At 42.5% G+C, this 23,072-nt stretch overlaps 1 protein-coding gene across 1 annotated transcript in view; it reads right to left on the bottom strand.

The window, feature by feature from the left end:
- Positions 1–23,072, bottom strand: part of LOC311023738 (hemicentin-1-like) — a 64,890-nt gene that overhangs the window by 1,695 nt on the left and 40,123 nt on the right. Inside the window, exons 6-8 of the mRNA XM_084025726.1 lie at positions 19,421–19,699; positions 3,719–3,994; positions 139–249 (exon numbers count right to left, since the gene is read on the bottom strand). Coding sequence (XP_083881852.1) covers positions 139–249; positions 3,719–3,994; positions 19,421–19,699 — 666 coding nt within the window. The remainder of the gene's footprint in view (positions 1–138; positions 250–3,718; positions 3,995–19,420; positions 19,700–23,072) is intronic.

Here is a 23,072-nt window from a genome sequence, read left to right as displayed (position 1 = left end):
CTGACTTGATGCTACCTGATGGAAATACCAACAGAACGCTGCAAGACTGAGGAGATAAAACAACATCAGGACTCTGAACACGAGAAACAAATAAACAACCTGTTCAATACGGTGACACAAAACTTTATTTAAACTTACCTTTAGCACATTTTAGAGGGATGTGACCCTTGGCAACCAAAACTGCAACAAGAACTGCAGCCACAATCCATCCAGCAACCAGCCCTCCAACCAAAGCTCCAGTTGGAGACTCTGAAAGAGAAGAGCCAAAGTTAGCGTAGCATCAGAATGTAACTTCACATCATATCCAGCAGATTGAACATCACAGTCTCCACAAAGACAACAACTACAGAAGCCTGTGAGCTCAAACAGAGCAGATCAAAGCAGCGGTGGGATGAATCTCACAGGAACAGTGACGTTCACTCTGATCTGATGGACAGTTTCCTGCTGGGCTTCACCGCTCAGAGCCTGGTTCTGGTTCTGGTCTCAGTAGGGAGGAGGCTGATGTGGAGCATCGTGTTGCTCATCAGGAAGAACAACGTCTGAATCGCTGTCCTGCCTCCTCCACTTCAGGCTGCTGAGTATCTGTGTTGTCTACACCCTGAGCTCAGGCTCACAGGTTCAAGTCAACGTGGACTAACTGTTGGTGCTTCTCAGTCTGCTAACGTGTCTCCTCGGTTCCTTTCCTCGCCTCCTCCCCTCACGTCTTAGTCCCTCCCATGAAGGATGAGAGTGGAGGAGACGAGGAAGAACCACGAGGAGAGACAACAGACATTTAACAAAATTCTTCATCAAAACTGTTTGCAGACTTTAAAACCAGGAGGAGATAAATACCACATTATATCTGACATTTCAGAATCTAATCTAGTCTCATATCATGATCAATATAATAAAGATATACAGCTGATATTTAACAGCATGAGCTCATCGGTGCTGTATTGTGTCTCTCAGTGTCCACTTTATGAGGTACACCTGTACAACCTGATGCTCTCCAGTCTACAATCAGGTCTACCTTGATGATGCCTAGAATGTGTGTTTATTCCGTCATAGAGATAATCATTCTGCTGCTGATGAATTGTGTTGTACTAGCAGGTGTTTCTATTATTGTGTCCAGCCCGTCTCTATGAATGAGGGGAGGCTAAACAGAGAAACACCTCCAGCAGCCTCCAATGTGATGGTAGAGTTGAACCAACAGCTGAACATGGTGACCTTCATGAAGGAGGACTGCTGGATCAGACCTCATCCCCTTCAGACAGGTGGACCTAACCAACTGGACACCAGTCTATTTGCCTTGTAACCTGGTTTCCCATTGGGATGGACAGACAGTCAACGCATCATTACAGAGGAAGATAATCTGACCTGCTGGATGGATTTAGGTAGAAGTGACATTTAATGGAAACATAAGGAATGATGAACCTTTTAAAACTACAGATATGTTGATGTATTAATGAGTTACATCACATTCATGGTGATTTGTCTCCTAAAAGAAAAACAAAACATGTTAGCGTGCTTTTAAAATATCATCAACTTGGCAGAGACGTAAACAAACTGACATTAGTTTCTGTGTTTGTGAAATCTGAGATTACGGTTCTTTTTTTCCTCCAACAAGTTTTAGATGAAACTAAACGGTCCATCTTAATCTTGACAGACGCAGTTTGATGATCCCACCATCACTTTGTCTGAAGCCTCATGTGACGACTGTGTGTCGGTCATGTGACTCAGGTGTTACGTTCACGTGTCAGTCGCTGACGTCGGTTATTTCAGTCTCTAAATCACCGTGTTTTCATGCTGATCCTCAGCTGTTCATAAATCTATTACTGGCTCTGTGTGAATATTTACTAAATCATAAGTAACTACTAATTAGTCTCATCTGTAGCGGCGTCCAATCAGACAGCATTCAACAATACAAACACAGAAATGATTTCAGCATCACCAGCTGCAGCATAACTAACAATAACCAGGTTGTAAGGACCGATATGAAGTATTAAAGTGAGCTACTGACACTTTGTCTCTCTAGATGCACGTTTGCAGGAACGTCTTAGTCGTCCAACAGTGTTCATGCAGTTTAAACTGAGAGAAAAAAGCTGACGGACATTAAAGGTTATCAACATCGCTGCTATCAATATTATTATTGTTTTATCGTTGTATGAATCTTGAACATCTGATGCGTATCAGAGTCACAGTGAGTTAACGTCTGTGATGGTGATTCATGTTGAACACTAGAACTCCTGTTCCACCAGACTCGTCTCACATCAGTTCTTCTACTCACTCTGAGCAGCTCACATATGAGGTTTCTGCAGAGAACGACCAGCGGCTCCACAGGTTCACCTGCTAGTTAGTATGTGGCAACATGTCTAACAACAAGAAGCTGGAAGCTTTCCATTCCCAAAGCATGATGGGAATTAGTCGCCACGTCAACATGAAAGTAGCGAGGCTCAGAACCAGAGCTGACCTCCAGTCTGTTGATGACAGTGAACATCTGGATCTTCACTGAGTGGTGATGCTAGAACAGTGTGACGCTGCTCAACATCATCAGTGTTCATCGTTTGTGTCCTGAAAGCCGTTTACAGACAGGAAACCTAACTCTGACCGTGGAGCTGCATCTCATGTTCAGCACGTTAGTATGAGAGTCTCATCACAGCTGGAGAGCCTCAATGGTTCAGGACCAACGTGCTGCTAGAAGGGGAACTCAGTCTGAACTCTTCATCTCTCTCTGATCTGTTCATCTGACTGTTGGAGGCTTTTTACAGTTTGTGTTCATTCAGCACTCAAATGTTTCAGAAAGCTGGTTTAACAAACTCTGAATAGTTTATGGTTATCAGTGTCGGTCATTTTGAAGCTGATTTGCAGATGAAATAATTTCATTATAAAATGCTCTCTTTGGCTCTGATGCAGCCGTAGTCACGCCTCCCTGGTCTTTAGTGAAGTCCCGCCCACAGCAGCGCTGCCTGACTTGTTAGAGAGTTCAGCCCACCAACATAGAAGGCTTCTGTCTCTCAGTCACTAACTTTATATTTGTACTTTATTAAACATCAGCAGCCAGAAACTGAAGATGATTTCAAATACAGATCAAAGATCTGGAGTCATGACTGGAAGCTCAAAATCTGATCCAGTAATAATGTTATTGGTGATTTCAAACTCAGCAGATTTTAAATGGTAGACGTCTATTTAGATGTTTGCTCAACAGCATTCAGTGGTTTTATTTCAGCTATTTCTACAATTATAGTAGATTTAAAGACAGTCAGTGAAATACTGTTCAAACATTCAGACTTTATGCAGCTTATTTAAAAAGACATTCTGGAGCTGCACCACCATCCTGCTTCCTCAGAAATATTAACATTTAATCTCCGATATGATAGGAATTATGTTAAAAACCGCTGATCAAAGAAATGACTGACGGCACGTCTAAGCAGTACATTTAATTTAGATTTCAGTCAGTAATAAACTATTTGACTAATATAATGAATCAATGAGGAAATAACATGGAGAGATTTCACTGACTTTTTAACTTGAGCTGATGTCTTCATCACATTTAGCTTTGAGTGCACATTAGTTAAAATAATAATACACGTTACCTACTGGGCTTCTAACTTAATCAACCAATCACAGGAGTGCATCTTTAGTACATTTTCAGTGTTCATTATTTCTTAGAGTGAACATTATTAACTACTAACACATGAACTATAAATGATCTGAACACAAATATGAGGAGTGAACTCACCACCGATGTAAACATAAGTCTCAGCATGTATCTGGTGGTTGATGGTCTCCTGTGTGGATACACAGCGATAGCGGCCGGTCTTGGTCACAGTAGTCTGGAGGATGATGTCATAGCGGCCTCCTCTTTCTGACACCTGAGGTTGTTCAGCAGGAAGGAGGTTTCCAGAGCTGTCCTTCCACTCTACTTTAGGTTGTGGAGAGCCATGAACTTCACACTGTAACAGGGACCAGTCCTTTGTGGCATCAAGTATTGTGATAAATGGTTTTAAAGCTGCACCTGTGAACATCATAGAAACAATAGAAGGTAAAAGGACTTTTACAGCAGTTCAGCAGCCGATCACACACTCCATCATTATCAGAGTCTCATGTTTTAAACACATGTAGCTTCTCCCAACTATACACACTACTTCTGAGGCTGCAGTCACACCAAACCAGGTGTTGTGGAGATGAGTGATCAGCTGTGTGGTGGTGAGGTCCACTGACACCAGCCGACTGCAGGAGGATTAACGTCTCTGCTCCCTCACGGCTGGTTGTTCAGCTCTGGATCCACAGTTACGTGATTGACACCATAGCGTGACGTTGGCTCGTCTGTCTCTAAAGCTGGTTCTGCTTTTCAACATGGACTACTTTGTTATTTTCAGCACCGCCTGCGGTCGCCAACACACAACATTTCATTTTCTGAAAAAGTTTAGGAGCATGATTTATTTATTTATGAATCTGACTTCATCCTTTAATCTCAAATCCATCCAGAAGATTTCTCATCAGCTTCTTCTGATTTAAAACTCTACAGTTTAACAATTATAAACTAATGATTAAAGCTGCCGGCAGCGTTCATCAGACCGTAGGCGGTTCTGACACGACGCCGGTTGATGACTGCATGTTTGCAACCATAGGACGCTGTTTCTACCAGTTACATGTTATTTCCTGTGTGGAGAGCCTGACGCTGGAACTGACAGTAAAATTCATCATCACTTCCTGTATCGAGTATTTAGTGATGGAGAACCAGGGCTGCAACAGCTAATCAATAAAGAAAGATTACAGAGAAATCTATGTATTATTTTTCTAAAATGTTTAAGAGTATGATGATTAATTTAGCTGTGAAACAACATGTAGGTCATGATTTATGAATCTGAATTCATCCTTTATCCGTCTAGAAGATCTCTCATGTTGGTGTTAATATAAAATGTGTGTAAACTCTGTTATCAGACCAACGTTTTTATGCTCTGACGTCAATCATCACATCCATGTGACAGGTAGAGACTGACGTCATCACAAGCAGGCCTCACCTGGGATCTTTTCCTCGGTTCTGTCTTTTAATGTCATAAAGCACGGAGGTTGCACGCGACCCGAGATTTACATGTAAAATAAGTAAATATATAAAACTATTTTTTTCATGTTACTGCAGAAGTCCGTACAGACATATTATAACTCGTTTGAACCATTAGGTGTTCATTTTTTCAATGGATATAAGAATCGAATTCTAGGATTTACGACACTAAAACAGTAGCGTCTTACTTTACGGCAGTAAACAGTTAGCATCTTACCTGCTATCTTGTATAGCCGCAGTTAAAAGCTATTTATAGATCGATAAACAGACATTTATAGACAGAAGGTGGCTCGTTGTAAAGAAGAAAGTTGAAGGATTAAATTAGCATCTTTTCGTTCAAGCGGAAGTAGAAATAACGTGAATAAAAGTCGAATTTGATAGTGGCTTAGTTTAAGCGCAGCTCGTAAAACTTCCAAACGAACGTATTTGCCGTCATTTTAAAGTTTAGACAAAATACTTTGACCAATGATGTTCAGTAACTATTAAATCTGTTGACGCCCCGAAACAAAATAAACCAATCAGCATCTTTCTACGACCGAAGGTGACGTCCCTACCAGTGTTTTAACTTAATCAACCAATCACAGGAGCGTGGTTTTAAGTTCCGCCCACGTTAGTCTTATTGACAGCTACGTCTGTCCAATGGGAAGTCAGCATCGTGAAAACACGGCGAGTTTGTAGCCAATTAAAGTACCTGTCTGTCCATATATGGAAGTTAATGCATCTGGACTTTCTGTGGTGGTAGGACAGCCACATAACAGATAAACTGTATTTATACGTTAACGGAGGCGTGATTCAATCATAATAAATAGGTAAACCTTTAGTTAAATATTAACAACATCTTCTTATAGTCACATTTAACACTAGGGGACATTTATTCAGAATGATAACGAGATTTATTATCATCATTTGGTAACTTTCAAACAGTTTTAGAGAGCTCTAGAGTCCTCTGCTGGTGATGCTCTGTACTGCACTTTCTAAAATATCTCAGAGACACTTCTATCAATTAGACTCAAACTTGGTACAGACTTTACAGACAGGTTGAGGGTGAGATTCTGAGAATCCCAGCCTGATATCCTGTATTATAACTGATTTACTTTATTTATAAGATGAAGTGAAAGGAAAAAAACAAGAAAGCACCTATTTTTACCTGTTTCATATTTGAGCAGTTGGACTCTTTCAGAGCCTAAAGTGAGATCAACACACCTGACCAAACCCACTGAGTGTTTGCATCACAGTGATGTAATCTACATGCATCAGTTCCTCATGGTCCTGGTATTATACTATTTAATAATGTGTCGCTATTAAGAGACAGAAATGCACAGAGTCAAAATTAACCTCAAGAGGTTAAGACACCACCTGAAAGCAAAACAAAGCATTTGTTAGAATTCTTGTGGAATTTTATCAGACAGCTAAAACAGAAATGTGTCTCCCTGTTCCTGAATCTGGATCTAGAAGTGATTCACATTCACAGATCTGGCTGGTTTGAGTCAGACGGGTTCAGGTCGGAGTGAAGCTAACTGGTCGAGTGTCCACACTGTGATTTCCTCTGGTAGTGAACATTTCTAGCTGTTTCATTAAAGTACTCACCAACAACAAGCTCAACAGTGAATATTTGACGTGGCTGAAGTCGTGGAAAATCACAGGTGTAGTTCCCGCTGTCCACCACCTTGGTGTTTGTGATGAGGATGGAGGCGTTGCCGTGTTTCAGCTCTGCTGGGAAATGTGAGACTCGTCCTTTGAACTGCTCACTCTGACCATCAAGGCCGTTGTTGGAATGACGGCCGCCTTCATACATGAACACCTCTTTGTAGGGCTGATCTCCCTGAGCGACTTTCTTCCAGTAAAAGAGACCTGATCCAATGTCCTGATTGGTGCTGAGGGAACAGGGTAAGATGACATCACTTCCTTCTTCCACTTTGAGGACAGCTGGTCCTGGAGGAGAAAAACCCGTATTCATCACTATGTTTACATGCAGAGTTGGACACGCATATGGACAAAATATCAACTCATTTAACAAGAAACCTTTTTATGTACGTTGAAATCCTCATAAATCCTCTGCACTGTCCTTTCACATATGACTATTTCTTTAATAATAATTTAATCAATCTTTAATGTAATCCTTACTACGTGTCCTCGTGTCCCCAGAAATACACCCACCAAGTGTGAAGTGGATCAGAGGAACGGTTCTCATCACACTGACGCCTTGATATAGAGTGAGAACATGCTGCTACAGCGCCATCTAGTGGACTAATGGAAGCAAAACGGTTTGTTTCTGTCAGCGTTCATCAGGTCAACAGGTCATTAATACTGTTCTTTATTCTTTACCATTATTCTTAATTATTTATTCTTCATAATAACAATCATTATTTTAGTTGTTCTTTATTAATATTATTGTTAGTTGTATCATTGTATTATGATTATTATTAATATCTCATAGACTGGCGTCCTGTCCAGGGTGTACCCTGCCTTCGTCCAATGACAGCTGGGATCGGCTCCAGGCCCCCCCCCCCCCCACGACCCTGAATACAGGATAAGCGGTAGACAATGGATGGATGGATTAATATCTCAAAATGTATCGACTTCATTTGATATTATATCTACAAATGTGGTTACAATATCAAGCGTTCAAGAGATATTCATTTTCTATTATGAAATTATATCATGACTTTAAGGGTCGGCTATGAGAAAAGAATATTAAACATGAAAAATCAGAAAACCAAACATTTTCCAAGTCGGTCCAGAGACGCTCTGGAATAAAGTTAGTGACGAACGCTGAAAATGTGTTGGAGCAGCAGACAAAACAGATTCAGACACAATTCAACATGAACATGACATGCTGCAGAGCAAACAGGTCAACAGACGACGCTGTAGCTGCAGCCCTCCATGCTGCACTGTCCCACCTGGAGCAGCAGGGAAGCTACGTACAAATGCTTTTTGTGGACTACAGCTCTCCATTTAACACCATCCTCCCCCACAAACTGGGGGACCTGGGTCTGCCACACTCCATCTGCATGTGGATTAAAAGCTTCTTGACAGGACGCAGCCAGAGAGTCAGAGTGGGGCACCATACATCTACGGCCCTCAACCTCAGCACCGGCACCCCACAGGGCTGTGTGCTGAGCCCGCTGCTCTACACCCTCTACACCTACGACTGCACCCCCACCCACCACAGCAATGCCATCATGAAGTTCGCGGACGACACCACAGTGGTGGGACTCATCTCCAGAGGGGATGAGTCTGCCTACAGGAAGCTGTTAACAGGGTGGTGCAGGGAGAACAACCTGCTCCTCAACACCTCAAAAACTAAGGAGCTGATAATAGATTTCAGATAGAAAAAAACGGACATCCCACCATTAATCATCAGCGGGGACTGTGTGGGGAGGGTGGCCGACTTCCGCTTCCTGGGAGTCCATATTGAGGAGAACCTGACCTGGAGCGTGAACACCTCTGAGCTGCTGAAAAAGACGCAGCAGAGACTGTACTTTCTGAGGGTGCTCAGAAAAAACAACATCACCCAGAGACTGCTAGTGTGCTTCTACTGGAGCTCCATAGAGAGCATTCTAATGTACTGTATATGTGTGTGGTACACCAGCTGCACAGCAGCTCAGAGGAAAGCACTCCAGAGGGTCATTAACACTGCCCAGAAGATCATCGGCTGCCCTCTCCTCACTCTGGAAGAACTGCACGGTTCCCACTGTCTCAGGAAAGCGTCAAACATTGTAAAAGACACTTCACACCCTGGTCACTCCCTGTTTGAACTGCTGCCGTCAGGGAGACGCTACAGGTCACTCAGGACAAGAACCAACAGATTCAGGGACCCCAAAGCAATAAGTATATTAAATAAATCAAAATACACGTAAACACAGGTTGCTAAATTAAGGAATTGTGCAGTTCAACAGATGAAGTGTTTTATGAATGAATGGATAAATGTCTTTATTACTTATATAGTCTTTTATAATTTTTACTGGATGTGAATGACACACCGACAGTTTTTTTGCATTTTAATGTCGTTGTACATGTTACAATGACAAATAAAGATTCTATCCTATTCTGTTCTCTAAACATGTTGTGGAGATTTGAGGTTCAGAAGTTCCAGGCCAAAACGTAAAGATTGATGTTACAGCGCCACCATGTGGCCTCATTGCGTTTCTTTTCCTCGTGATGACGTCACCATCAGTGACTCAGCTGTTAATCAGACTCTCTGTTTGCTCTCAACACACAAAGAAAGCACATTATTGGAGTTCTTCATTCATCATTATCAGGATTATGTTTCTTTATTAATTATTATCTTGGTTATGTATTATTATTATTGTTTTTGTTGTTGTTATTATGATTTAATTATTCTTTATGTTAATATTATGATCAATAAAAACTAGTCTCATTAACATTGAGGCAGCAGGAAGGTAATTTATTCAAGTACTGTACTCGAGTACATATTGAAAGTACTTCTCCAGTGTGGTACTAGTACTTTTACTTGATATTTAGACACATGTTTTTACTTGTAGTGTAGTAATTCTCCAGTGTGGTACTAGTACTTTTACTTTACATTGACATTCTTGTTCTTACATGTAGTGTTGTGCAGTTCCCCGGTGTGGTACGAGTAGTAGGCTAGCTACTTCTACAGTGTTGTACTAGTAGAATTTCTCCAGTGTTATACTAGTAGTACTTCTACAGTGGTACTAGTACTACTACGGAAACAGCAGCTCGTTTCTCTGAATGATACCGACGTTCCTCTAAAAGATGCGCAGCTCGATTCTACGACTGGATGAAGGAGGCTAAATGAAGCACATCAGTGCTAACGATTAGCTCGAGGCTACATGATGCTGGATGTTATCGATCACCACTGAAGGATGACTCGGTTTCACACTCACATGTTGACACGTTTATCAGACATTCAAAGAGAAAACACTTGAAGTTTCACCGTTTCCATCAGCAGACGATCCTCCAGACCGAGACAGGAGACAGAGACACACTAGAGGAACGAGCTTCATAGTTGTTGAAGTCCACTCGACGTCACCGCAGCAACGTCACCGTAGTTTAACTGGGACGTCACTAATGAACGTTTAACAGCTTCTGGCTGCGCGACGTGAAGACTAAATCATGGAATGTTTCAGGTAAGAAACCCGGAAGTAGAGAAACCGAAAGTATTCTAGAGATCAAGTGGAGATAGGAAGCTGCAGTTTCCATCTGCCTTCAAATCAATGTTATTAAAGACACACATACATCATTTAAAAAATACAGAATAGAAAATACCTTTTAAAAGATGTATTTGTCCTTCATTCACACAAGGAGACTTTTATGATTTATGATCTTATTGAAGATTATTTGATTGTTTTCACTAAAAAGGATGTTGACTAATAATTATCTTGTCATGATGTGAGTTATTTTGTCTCCAACGTCTCAATAATCTCAATAGAGGATCACGTCCTCTAGCTTCTGTCCTTTGGGACGGGGGATCAGACGGTGTTTTGGGGCTAAACAGCAGCTCCTTACCTGATGAAGTGGCCCCTGACTGTAAACATGAGATCCAAATATTTGGCACCAGCAGCGGTGGAACAGTGAGATGTGTGTTGAGCCTGTAGACCAGAGGTCGTCAAGGATAGTGACCCGGTGGAGGGACCCAGGGCCGGCTCTACCTAATTTTGTGCCCTAGGCGAGATTGCTCTCCGGTGCCCCCCCCCCCCCCCCCCCCCCACACACACACACACACACACACGAATTACACCAGCCAAATGAACAATCACACATGTTTAATTTGAACAACAACAACAAACTTTCAGGTAACTCTTTCCAGCGTGTCTTTCACTTCATTTTTATTTTCATTGTTTTAAAATGTTTTTTTTTTTTTTTTTTTGCTGGATGGCATCCAGCAGATGGCGCTCTAGGCGACCGCCTATATCGCCTATGCCAAGAGCCGGCCCTGGAGGGACCCCCGTTACATCAGTGGGTTGCTTCTTAAACCGGCCAATAATAATGTGAAGTGCAGCCCATAGTGCCATGTATAAAGGTAGGTTGTTATGATGTATGGATACAATGCTAAGCTGTTACAATAATAATTGTTGACAGATTCATATATTCATAGAACATATTGTAATTCTATATAGGCAATTCACATTTTCTCATTAACACAATTCATATTTATATTTGCTGATAACATGTTGTATTTATGGGCTGCATGGTGGTGTAGTGGGTAGCACTCTTGCCTCACAGCAAGAGGGTCCTGGGTTCAATTCCCGGGTCGGCCCTGGGTTCCTTCTGTGTGGAGTTTGCATGTTCTCCCCATGTAAGCGTGGGTTCTCTCCGGGTTCTCCGGCTTCCTCCCACAGTCCAAAGACATGCAGGATGGGGATAGGTTCATTGATGACTCTAAATTGCCCGTAGGTGTGAATGTGAGAGTGAATGGTTGTTTGTCTCTACATGTTGGCCCTGTGATAGACTGGTTACCTGTCCAGGGTGTACCCTGCCTTCGCCCGATGATAGCTGGGATCGGCTCCACCCCCCCGTGACCCTGAATACAGGATAAGCGGTAGACAATGGAGAACATGTTGTGTTTATGTTCATGTGTATTTTTGGACATTTTACATTTTTTAAGAAAACAAATTTGGGGGAGCCCCTGCTGTAACTCTGTGGAACCCCTAGGGGTCCCGGACCCCCTGTTGAAGATCTCTGCTCTAGACAGTGAGATGTGTGCCGAGCCTCTAAACAGTACTCCAGTTATTAGTTTCAGACAGCAGAGGGCGCCACATTATTGAGAACGGAGGCTGAAACAAACCTCACTTCTAGAAATGACTTTTACAGAAAACTGATCACGTCTGGAAACATGTGGTTGACGTTAAAGTCAAGTAAAGAGGAGCCAGGCCAGGTTTGTTAAAGACCATAAGGACTGGACCGTAGAGGACTAGAGGAAGGTCATCTTCTCTGATGAGTCCACATTTCAGCTTTGCCAACACCTGGTGGTCTAATGTTGAGATGGAGACCTGGAGAGGTCTACAAGCCACATTGTCTCACACCCACTGTGTTATTAGTTGGAGGATCATGATGATCTGGGTCCTCAGGAAGACTGGAATCAGGCAGGTTTGTCTTTGTGAAGGACTCTTGAATCAAGACTCATACAAGGTCCTCCTGGAAGGAAAGCTGCTTCCCTCTGCTCTGGAAATGCTCCCAACACTCAGGATTGGTGCTTCCAGCAGGACAAGCCTCCATGCCACACTGCCAGGTCCATCAAGGTGTGGATGGAGGACCACCAGATCAAGACCCTGTCATGGCCAGCCCAATCTCCAGACCTGAACCCCTGAAAACCTCCTGAATGTGATCCAGAGCAAGATGGAGGTCATCAAACATGGAGGCCATCAAAGAAAGCCAGGCTGGTTTCATGTTTGCACCAGGAGTGACATGAAGTCAGAGCAGCGTGAGGGACTGGTGGAGAGATGCCAAGATGCATGAAAGCTGGGATTAAACATCAGGGTTATTCCACCAAATACTGATTTATGAACTCTTCACATTAGTATTGTGTTGTTTAGAAATAATTATTATCTTGTTTTCTAATTCAAGGTCTGAAAAAACTGAATCTATTTTGTTAATTTGACCAGTTGTCATTTTCTGAAAATAAATGCTGTCAATGTCAATATTTTATTTGGATTTTGGAAGAATTGTTGTCAGTAGTTTATAGAATAAAGCAAAATGTTAATTTACTTGAACACATACCTATAAATAGTAAAACCAGAGGAAGTGATCATTTTGCGTTGGTCTCTTAATGTTTTCCAGAGCTGTATATATATTTTAACAACTTTCTCATCAAAAAATCATTAAATATCAACAAACATCATCTTGGAATCCCTTTGGTTTCAACATCAGAAACGTCTCAACAGCAGTTTGACATGTTTCATGTTTTATTCAAACAGAAATGATGAAGCTGCCTGAAATAAGAAGACGTCTGCAGGAGCATCATCAGTGAACAACATCAACACACATGAACATTGTAATATGACAACAACAGACACACTCAGAGTCCAGTTGATTCAAACCAGTGGGACCTTCATGAAGGAGGACTGGTGGATCACACGGCTCTAGTTTGAGCGTCCCTAATAAACTGGACACTGAGTGTGAAGTTCAGAGTCTAACTGGAGCTGACAGACTCTGGCTGAGACCCCAACAAATCAAAAGAAGCTGCACATGCTTGTCCCAAAACATATCAATATAAAACAATATCAAATCACAAGAAGAGTCACATTATGTTTCATGTTAGCTGCTAAATATTCACATTTCTTTGACGGCGTGTTTGAGAATGTCCACGTCTCAGTGAGCGAACGAGTCAGAGCGTCTTCAGCTTCTGTATTCAGTCAAACTTGTTCAACAGGTGAACAATATGACCAGGATGTGATCTACAACCATCGACTATCTGAAGAACTACAAGCAGCAGGATCAGATTTGGGGAATGGAGTCCATTTATACAGCAGTTTAAACGTCCCCCATTCATCCATTAAGACACTCGAGGACACTTGGACATGTGGAGATCCTGAAGAACTATTACAGTCGTCTTTATTCAAACCCCGTCTGTCTTCAGTGTCAACATGTTTGGATTTTAGCTTTTTATCAGAGAAGAAACACAAACAGCAGCTTCCATTCTTCAGCTGCCTGAGACTTTGACATCTAACAGTTTTCCTCATGAATGTTTGAGTGAAGCTCCTGAAGGCAACACAGACATCTGAGTCTTTTATGGTCCGAGCCGTCAGCTTTCATCACAGGTTTGATTTAACCTTGGTCCGTTTTAATTCACCTCTTCTTCTACTCTCATTATTTATCACATGTTCATCTGTTTCTATGGAGCTCCATCTTATTCACTGTGACTTGATGCTGCCTGGAATTAAACTAATCTCACAAAGACGACCAGAGTAGAAAAATAAAAGAATAAATACTTAATTTTGTCTCTTAAAGCTCATTCAATATAGACACACTGTATATACTATATATATATATATATATATATATATATATATATATATATCAGCAAATTAAAATGCAAATGTAATTTCCATCCAGGTCCTCCATTGAACCTGAAAAGCAGGTCTTCATCCTGAGACTGCCTGAAATAAAGGACCAGCAGACTAAAGGTCCTCACCATCAAACTCAAACTGGTTCCCACAGGATTTAACACACAGCAGCAACCTTCACGGCACTTCAGGTCCCTGGTCTGAGAGACCGGGGTCTTTAAGAGGGACTCTGGTCTCTGGTGGTGATCCTGCAGGAAGGACAATAAAGTTTTATTCAAGAAGATCCCAACTGACTTGATGCTACCTGGTGGAAATACCAACAGAACGCTGCAAGACTGAGGAGATAAAACAACATCAGGACTCTGAACACGTGAAACAAATAAACAACCTGTTCAATACGGTGACACAAAACTTTATTTAAACTTACCTTTAGTACATTTTAGTGTGATGCAGCCCTTGATAACAAGCACAGCTAGAAGAACACCAACAACCAAAAGTGTGAAGAGAACTGCTACAAGAACAGCAACAATCCATCCAGCTGAAATCCATGACAATGGAAGTGAGAAAGAGAAGAGCCAAAGTTAGCGTAGCATCAGAATGTAACTCCACATCATATCCAGCAGATTGAACATCACAGTCTCCACAAAGACAACAACAACAGAAGCCTGTGAGCTCAAACAGAGCAGATCAAAGCAGCGGTGGGATGAATCTCACAGGAACAGTGACGTTCACTCTGATCTGATGGACAGTTTCCTGCTGGGCTTCACCGCTCAGAACCTGGTTCTGGTTCAGGTCTCAGTAGTGAGGAGGCTGATGTGGAGCATCGTGTTGCTCATCAGGAGGAACAACGTCTGAATCGCTGTCCTGCCTCCTCCACTTCAGGCTGCTGAGCATCTGTGTTGTCTACACCCTGAGCTCAGGCTCACAGGTTCAAGTCAACGTGGACTAACTGTTGGTGCTTCTCAGTCTGCTAACATGTCTCCTCAGTTCCTTTCCTCGCCTCCTCCCCTCACGTCTTGGTCCCTCCCATGAAGGATGTAAGTGGAGGAGACGAGGAAGAACCACGAGGAGAGACAACAGACATTTAACAAAATTATTCATCAAAACTGTTTGCAGACTTTAAAACCAGGAGGAGATAAATACCACATTATATCTGACATTTCAGAATCTAATCTAGTCTCATATCATGATCAATATAATAAAGATATACAGCTGATATTTAACAGCATGAGCTCATCGGTGCTCTATTGTGTCTCTCAGTGTCCACTTTATTAGGTACACCTGTACAACCTGATGCTCTCCAGTCTACAATCAGGTCTACCTTGATGATGCCTAGAATGTGTGTTTATTCTGTCATAGAGATAATCATTCTGCTGCTGATGAATTGTGTTGTACTAGCAGGTGTTTCTATTATTGTGTCCAGCCCGTCTCTATGAATGAGGGGAGGCTAAACAGAGAAACACCTCCAGCAGCCTCCAATGTGATGGTAGAGTTGAACCAACAGCTGAACATGGTGACCTTCATGAAGGAGGACTGCTGGATCAGACCTCATCCCCTTCAGACAGGTGGACCTAACCAACTGGACACCAGTCTATTTGCCTTGTAACCTGGTTTCCCATTGGGATGGACAGACAGTCAACGCATCATTACAGAGGAAGATAATCTGACCTGCAGGATGGATTTAGGTAGAAGTGACATTTAATGGAAACATAAGGAATGATGAACCTTTTAAAACTACAGATATGTTGATGTATAAATGAGTTACATCACATTCATGGTGATGTAGAAATCAGGACTCACCTGAGTTTTTCTCTGATTTTTCTCCTAAAAGAAAAACAAAACATGTTAGAGTGCTTTTAAAATATCATCAACTTGGCAGAGACGTAAACAAACTGACATTAGTTTCTGTGTTTGTGAAATCTGAGATTACGGTTCTTTTTTTCCTCCAACAAGTTTTAGATGAAACTAAACGGTCCATCTTAATCTTGACAGACGCAGTTTGATGATCCCACCATCACTTTGTCTGAAGCCTCATGTGACGACTGTGTGTCGGTCATGTGACTCAGGTGTTACATTCACGTGTCAGTCGCTGACGTCGGTTATTTCAGTCTCTAAATCACCGTGTTTTCATGCTGATCCTCAGCTGTTCATAAATCTATTACTGGCTCTGTGTGAATATTTACTAAATCATAAGTAACTACTAATTAGTCTCATCTGTAGCGGCGTCCAATCAGACAGCATTCAACAATACAAACACAGAAATGATTTCAGCATCACCAGCTGCAGCATAACTAACAATAACCAGGTTGTAAGGACCGATATGAAGTATTAAAGTGAGCTACTGACACTTTGTCTCTCTAGATGCACGTTTGCAGGAACGTCTTAGTCGTCCAACAGTGTTCATGCAGTTTAGACTGAGAGAGAAAAAAGCTGACGGACATTAAAGGTTATCAACATCGCTGCTATCAATATTATTATTGTTTTAACGTTGTATGAATCTTGAACATCTGATGCGTATTAGAGTCACAGTGAGTTAACGTCTGTGATGGTGATCCATGTTGAACACTAGAACTCCTGTTCCACCAGGACTCGTCTCAGATCAGTTCTTCTACTCACTCTGAGCAGCTCACATATGAGGTTTCTGCAGAGAACGACCAGCGGCTCCACAGGTTCACCTGCTAGTTAGTATGTGGCAACATGTCTAACAACAAGAGGCTGGAAGCTTTCCATTCCCAAAGCATGATGGGAATTAGTCGCCACGTCAACATGAAAGTAGCGAGGCTCAGAACCAGAGCTGACCTCCAGTCTGTTGATGACAGTGAACATCTGGATCTTCAGTGAGTGGTGATGCTAGAACAGTGTGACGCTGCTCAACATCGTCAGTGTTCATCATCTGTGTCCTGAAAGCCGTTTACAGACAGGAAACCTAACTCTGACCGTGGAGCTGCATATCATGTTCAGCAGCACGTTAGTATGAGAGTCTCATCACAGCTGGAGAGCCTCAATGATTCAGGACCAACGTGCTGCTAGAAGGGGAACTCAGTCTGAACTCTTCATCTCTCTCTGATCTGTTCATCTGACTGTTGGAGGCTTTTTACAGTTTGTGTTCATTCAGCACTCAAATGTTTCAGAAAGCTGGTTTAACAAACTCTGAATAGTTTATGGTTATCAGTGTCGGTCATTTTAAAGCTGATTTGCAGATGAAATAATTTCATTATAAAATGCTCTGTTGGCTCTGATGCAGCCGTAGTCACGCCTCCCTGGTCTTTAGTGAAGTCCCGCCCACAGCAGCGCTGCCTGACTTGTTAGAGAGTTCAGCCCACCAACATAGAAGGCTTCTGTCTCTCAGTCACTAACTTTATATTTGTACTTTATTAAACATCAGCAGCCAGAAACTGAAGATGATTTCAAATACAGATCAAAGATCTGGAGTCATGACTGGAAGCTCACAATCTGATCCAGTAATAATGTTATTGGTGATTTAAAACCCAGCAGGTTTTAAATGGTAGACGTCTATTTAGATGTTTGCTCAACAGCATTCAGTGGTTTTATTTCAGCTATTTCTACAATTATAGTAGATTTAAAGACAGTCAGTGAAATACTGTTCAAACATTCAGACTTTATGCAGCTAATTTAAAAAATAATATTCTGCAGCTGCACCACCATCCTGCTACCTCAGAAATATTAACATTTAGTCTCCAATATTATAGGACTTATGTTCAAAGGTTTTATTCTGAGTGAAGGGTGACATGTCATCAGCTGATCAAAGAAATGACTGACGACGAACTACAACGGTATTTAGTAGACTAAATTTAGACTAAATTTAGATTTCAGTCAGTAACAAATTATTAGACTTGAGGGAATAAAACAGTGTCTGCCTTTTTAAGAGGGAGGAGAGAGAGAAACTCAGGCTTTGAGCAGGTTAGGTTCACAGTCAGTTACCACGGTAACAGATCCAGATTTAAGTTAGCGCTCTGTTTGGAACTTAAAATTCAGTTCAGAGTGTCCATCATCTCAGGTTTAACTAACTCAGAGTTTCCACTAAACCTGCAACCACAATCTCCAGTTCTTTGTGTTATTTCCCCTCCAGACGTCTCATTCTTCCTCTCATCTCTGGATACAAATTCATGGTGTTTTAGAGTCACAGCAGAAGAGTTTTCACTCACTTTGAAACATTTTCATCTTTTTCAGAATTAGCTTTGAGTGCAGTCTGAAATAATGGGGTGTTTGTTATTTTTTTCATGTTTATCACCGGAGCACTTATATGATATGACAGAATTAACTCATCAACATAGTAGAAGGAAGAGTGGAGGCTGAGTTAAGAGCAGTTGATCTTGAGACTATCGGCCAGACCTGCCGGACCAAACACTGCAAGCTAAACTAACTCAGTTTGGACCTAAGGCTACTCCACTACCCAGCATGCTCCTGGATGTCGCAGGAAAATAAGGTGGATAAAATAAGACTTCGATGGTCTGTTGTGCCCACATCTTTACAGAAACCTGGCTCCATCGTGGATCCCAGAACAAGCGGACCACAGGACAGAGGACAGGACTTCGGTGGGACCAGAGGAGGTGGACTCTGTGTTTCCATCAGTGCTGATTGGTGCTCAAACATAGTCAGCGTTGATGGATACTGTGTGTAATCGTGTTTCTTCTGATGTAAATTTAAAAAACGCACAAAAAGAATGAACTACTGTTTTTGTTTTGTCTTGTATTTATTGTGTATTAAATACAAGGGCATTTCGTTGTGTGTCCCGATGTTGCACGAGGACATTAAATGATCCTTGAATCCTTAAAGTCCCAGTCGGAAAGTCCGGCGGATCGAGGGCACTCTGTCAGATTTTCAATGTTTACAACTCTCACGCTCCTCCCCCACGACCACCGAGCTCCTCCCCCTCGACTTCCTGCCCTTTGAAATCCCTTAGATCACGCCACCTTTGAAACGCGGGTCTGATGTTGACTCTGGTTTAATCACGGGCACCGTCGCAATATTCCTTTCTTTCCTTTTTTTCCACCGGTGTTTTCTTTTCCTTGGTTGTTTTGGACCTCCTCGTTTCAGTTTTTATCGAAGAATTAGAAGCTTGTTGCTACTTCCCTCCGCCTCCCCCCTGTGATAGTGGTACGACCCGAGGGGGGAGGGGCTCTGTGTGTGCATGAACACAGCCCTGCGTGCTGATTGGACAGGATGATCCAGGAGCTGTTGATCTTTGCAAAACAAACAACAGGCTCTATGTGCACGTAGAGGCGCGCTTTTTTTTCTAAAACCGGATGATTTATGTTGTTCTATCGGAGCATAGTGTCGGCTTCAGTGAATATGATCAAAATAATTTTGCCGACTGGGACTTTATTATTACTATTTATTATGGGACATAATTAGAAAAACTCACCATTTACAGGCACATAGATCTCAGCATGTATCTGGTGGTTGATGGTCTCCTGTGTGGCTACACAGCGATAGCGGCCGGTCTTGGTCACAGTAGTCTGGAGGATGATGTCATAGCGGCCTCCTCTTTGTGACACCTGAGGTTGTTCAGCAGGAAGGAGGTTTCCAGAGCTGTCCTTCCACTCTACTTTAGGTTGTGGAGAAGCACCTCTAACAACACACTGTAACAGCATCCCATCCTCTGTCTGATCAAGTATCGTGACAGACGGTTCTGGAGCTGCACCTGTGAACACCATATAAATTTAAGATTATAGAGAACGTTTACAGGGTGAGACATGACTGAGACTCTTTTTCATCCTCTCTCTGCTTGTAAATGTGGATAACAATCAGTTTAAAAAGAGACAGAAAAGTACGAAATATATGTTAATTTTTATATAGAAAAATGGGATACAAACTAAAATGAAAATATTGAAATGAAATTATACGAATATATAAACATCTTTTCTTCCACTGACGTCAGATATATAAATATGTTGTCTGATATGTGAACAATATCTTCTCTTCCACTGACGTCATGTGTCTGAGTGTGTTGTTGCATCTTTAGAAGTGTGTGCAGCTCTTGTGTAATCAGGCCTGAACGGTGAATGTTTATTAGGGACTCCTGTACAATGTAATGAGATCCAACACAGCTGTTAACTTTGATGATGCTGATGATGTTTGACGCGTCACAGAGGAGCTGATTCAGCCACAGGTTTGATCCCTGAGCTGGTGTCAGCATGTTGTTGTACTGTTATATTCAGTCTGTTTCTACGGTTCTGAAACAGGGAGGACAATAATGAGAATCATCTCCCAGTAGAACGTCGTCCAGTACAACGCCACCTTTAAAGGTTGTATCAGCGATTCTGGTTGCCCTCACTCCCTTTGCGAGATCCAAAACAAACAGAGCCAGCTAGCCCCTCCCTCCCGTGTTTTGAAAATGATCATGGACGCGCATTTTCATGAACGTGCCACCCACCCCTTGTCTGTGATTGGTTGGAACTAGGCTTGGGCGGTAATACGGTAATACGGTATACCACGGGTCTTAAAAATAGCAACGGTATCAGTTTCAATACCGTCATTAAAAAAATGCAATGCACTTATATAGGAGAGACAGAGAGAGAGAGGGAGAGAGAGAGAGGAAAGATGGCGAGTCGCGCACCGAGTGACCCAGTCTCAAAGAAGAACACGATTTCTGCAGTTTGACAATATTTCGAGTTCCGACCTAATGAGAAGTAGAGCTTAGTTCGGGCCCAGAAAATCAAGCCCTACCCTACCTGAGCCCGTGCGCGTTCTGTCCGAACCCGGACCGACCCGACACATTACTGTAATTAAGAGCCCGAGCCCGATTTCAACCCGACAATTATTTTTCATGCATGAGGCTGTTGTATGTGCATATCCGTGGGAAGTGGGGGTGCGGCTGCACTACTACTCAGTCACAAAAATATACAAATAATTTTATAGTGTTACGTCCCCCTTCCCTGGCGGTCAGGGAAGGTGTCCTTCCCCTGTGTGGTGGGGGGAGGCGCTGCTTCACTACTTGGGCCATTTGGCTCTTCCCTTTCTGCAGCAGGTGCAACTGATTGACCTGATTGGCCTGGTTGGCCTATAAAAGGAGGAAGACATCCAGCCTGTCGCTCTCTCGCTGCCTGGGTGACTGAAGCTGCTGCCAAACCTCATCGTCTTCATTTTGGTTTTGTTGTACATTCTCATTACACCAGTCCATTACACATTACACATAGTTAAGCTGCCATCTACACTGATACTTAATTTCCTTGTTAGTGCCTTTTATTGTTAAATAAATATACCAAAAACTTGTCACTGCGTGTCTCCCAATTTGTTATGCCATGCTTGAGCCATGTGGTCATAACAAATTGGGGGCTCGTCCGGGATAGGTTTTGCTAAGGTTTTTTTTTTCATATCTTTCCAAGGCCTGTATAGTTAGTTTGAGAGTGTTATTGTTGGGAGACTCGCAGTGTTTGAGTAGTTGGTTATTTGTTAGTTTTGCTTGGTTGCATATTTGGTTAATTGGTAGTTTTGATCTTTTGTTGTTTGAATATGGGTTATTGAGTTGGCCTGTTGATTGATTTAATTGATTTGTTTGGCTTGCAGCAAGGGAGAGCTTGTGAGAGGGATTAGTGGCAGTTTTCCTTCCTTTCTGGTGACCTGGTTGCCGGTTATGATCCTCAGCTGGTCGGTGAGTAGTATGGGATTGTTTGCACCTTAAATGTCATTGAAGCCAGTGGGTTAGTTATGAGCTAAGTGAACCCCCGTGTAGGAGTAGAGCGTTTATCGCTGTTTTTTTTGTTTGGTTTTGTTTGTTGTTTTTGGGTGTGTCGAACGCGCTGGGGTTGCTAGCAACCAAATTGCATGAGGGCACACCGAAGACTAGTTGGTAGCTAGTTAGGGACTTCTACTTCCAGTTAGATACGGGGCAGCTCTGATAATTATCCCTTATGTGCTTTTGGTGATATATCACGCTACTCACCGTTCTGAGTCGAGGCATTATAGCTGATAACAGGTTATTGGTACTACTGATTAAGCATTTGTGGACCGTTGATTGGCTTACAGTAGGATGGATCTTTTTAAGGAGTTTGTGGCCAGTCCATCAGTCGAGTTGCTTGAAAGATTGAAAGTTGAAGAATTGTGGCGGGTCGTCACACATTATAGCCTTACCCCCGATGTTATGCAGGGTCGGTCTAAGAAAAAGGAGGTGTTTGCTGCAGTACATGTGGGGTTAATTGACCAGGGCGTGTTAGAAGATGACGAAACATCTAGCCCAGGTGGTTCACCCATTAAAGGGGCAGGGGCTGGATTTGTCTCAGTGGGTACGGGTCTATCCTTTGCAGAGCAAAAAGAACTGTTAGCCATGCAGATGGAGTTTCAGGCCCGAGAATGCCAGAAAGAAAGGGAGGTGCGTCTTGAGCTAGAGAGGTTGCGCCAGGCAAGACCTGATGCTGTTGATGCAAGGTCTAGGGACAGCTTGGGTGATATGGTCCGTCTGATGCCGAAATTTAATGAGAGGGATCCTGATGTATTTTTCTCATTATTTGAAAGTCTGGCAGAGGAGAGAAGTTGGACAGTTACAGACCGCACTGCACTGATTCAGAGTGTGCTTCCGCCGAAGGCTCAAGAGGCCTACTTAGCACTTGACCCTGTAGAGAGGAAAGTGTATACTAAGGTAAAGGATGCCATACTTCTGTCTTATGAGCTGTGTGCAGAAGCCTATTGATTGCGCTTCAGGAATTGGAGAAAAACTGAGACGCAGACATATGTGGAGGTGACGAGGGAGATGGTAAGCCACTTTAAACGTTGGCGTGAGGCAGAAAGGGTCACTACTCTCGATGAATTGTGTGAAGTGTTGTTACTAGAACAGTTCAAGAATGTCACACCTGAGCGCATTGTAAATCATCTCAATGAGCGTAAACCAAAAACCGCCCTTGAAGCGGCCAGGTGGGCAGATGAGTTTGTGTTAACTACCAAAGTTCCATCTGAGTCACGTGGTCATAGCGGGGGAGGTTCTAGTTTCTTAGCTCCGTACCCTGCAAAGTTCCCTAGTGGGAACTTGGGATTCTCTGCTCCTAACCCACAATATGAAAAAGTTTGTCCCAGCAAGGGTG

This window comes from Eutrigla gurnardus (assembly GCF_963514095.1).
Source record: "Eutrigla gurnardus genome assembly, chromosome: 2".
Lineage (NCBI taxonomy): Eukaryota > Metazoa > Chordata > Actinopteri > Perciformes > Triglidae > Eutrigla > Eutrigla gurnardus.
This window is presented reverse-complemented; position numbering and strand designations above follow the sequence as displayed.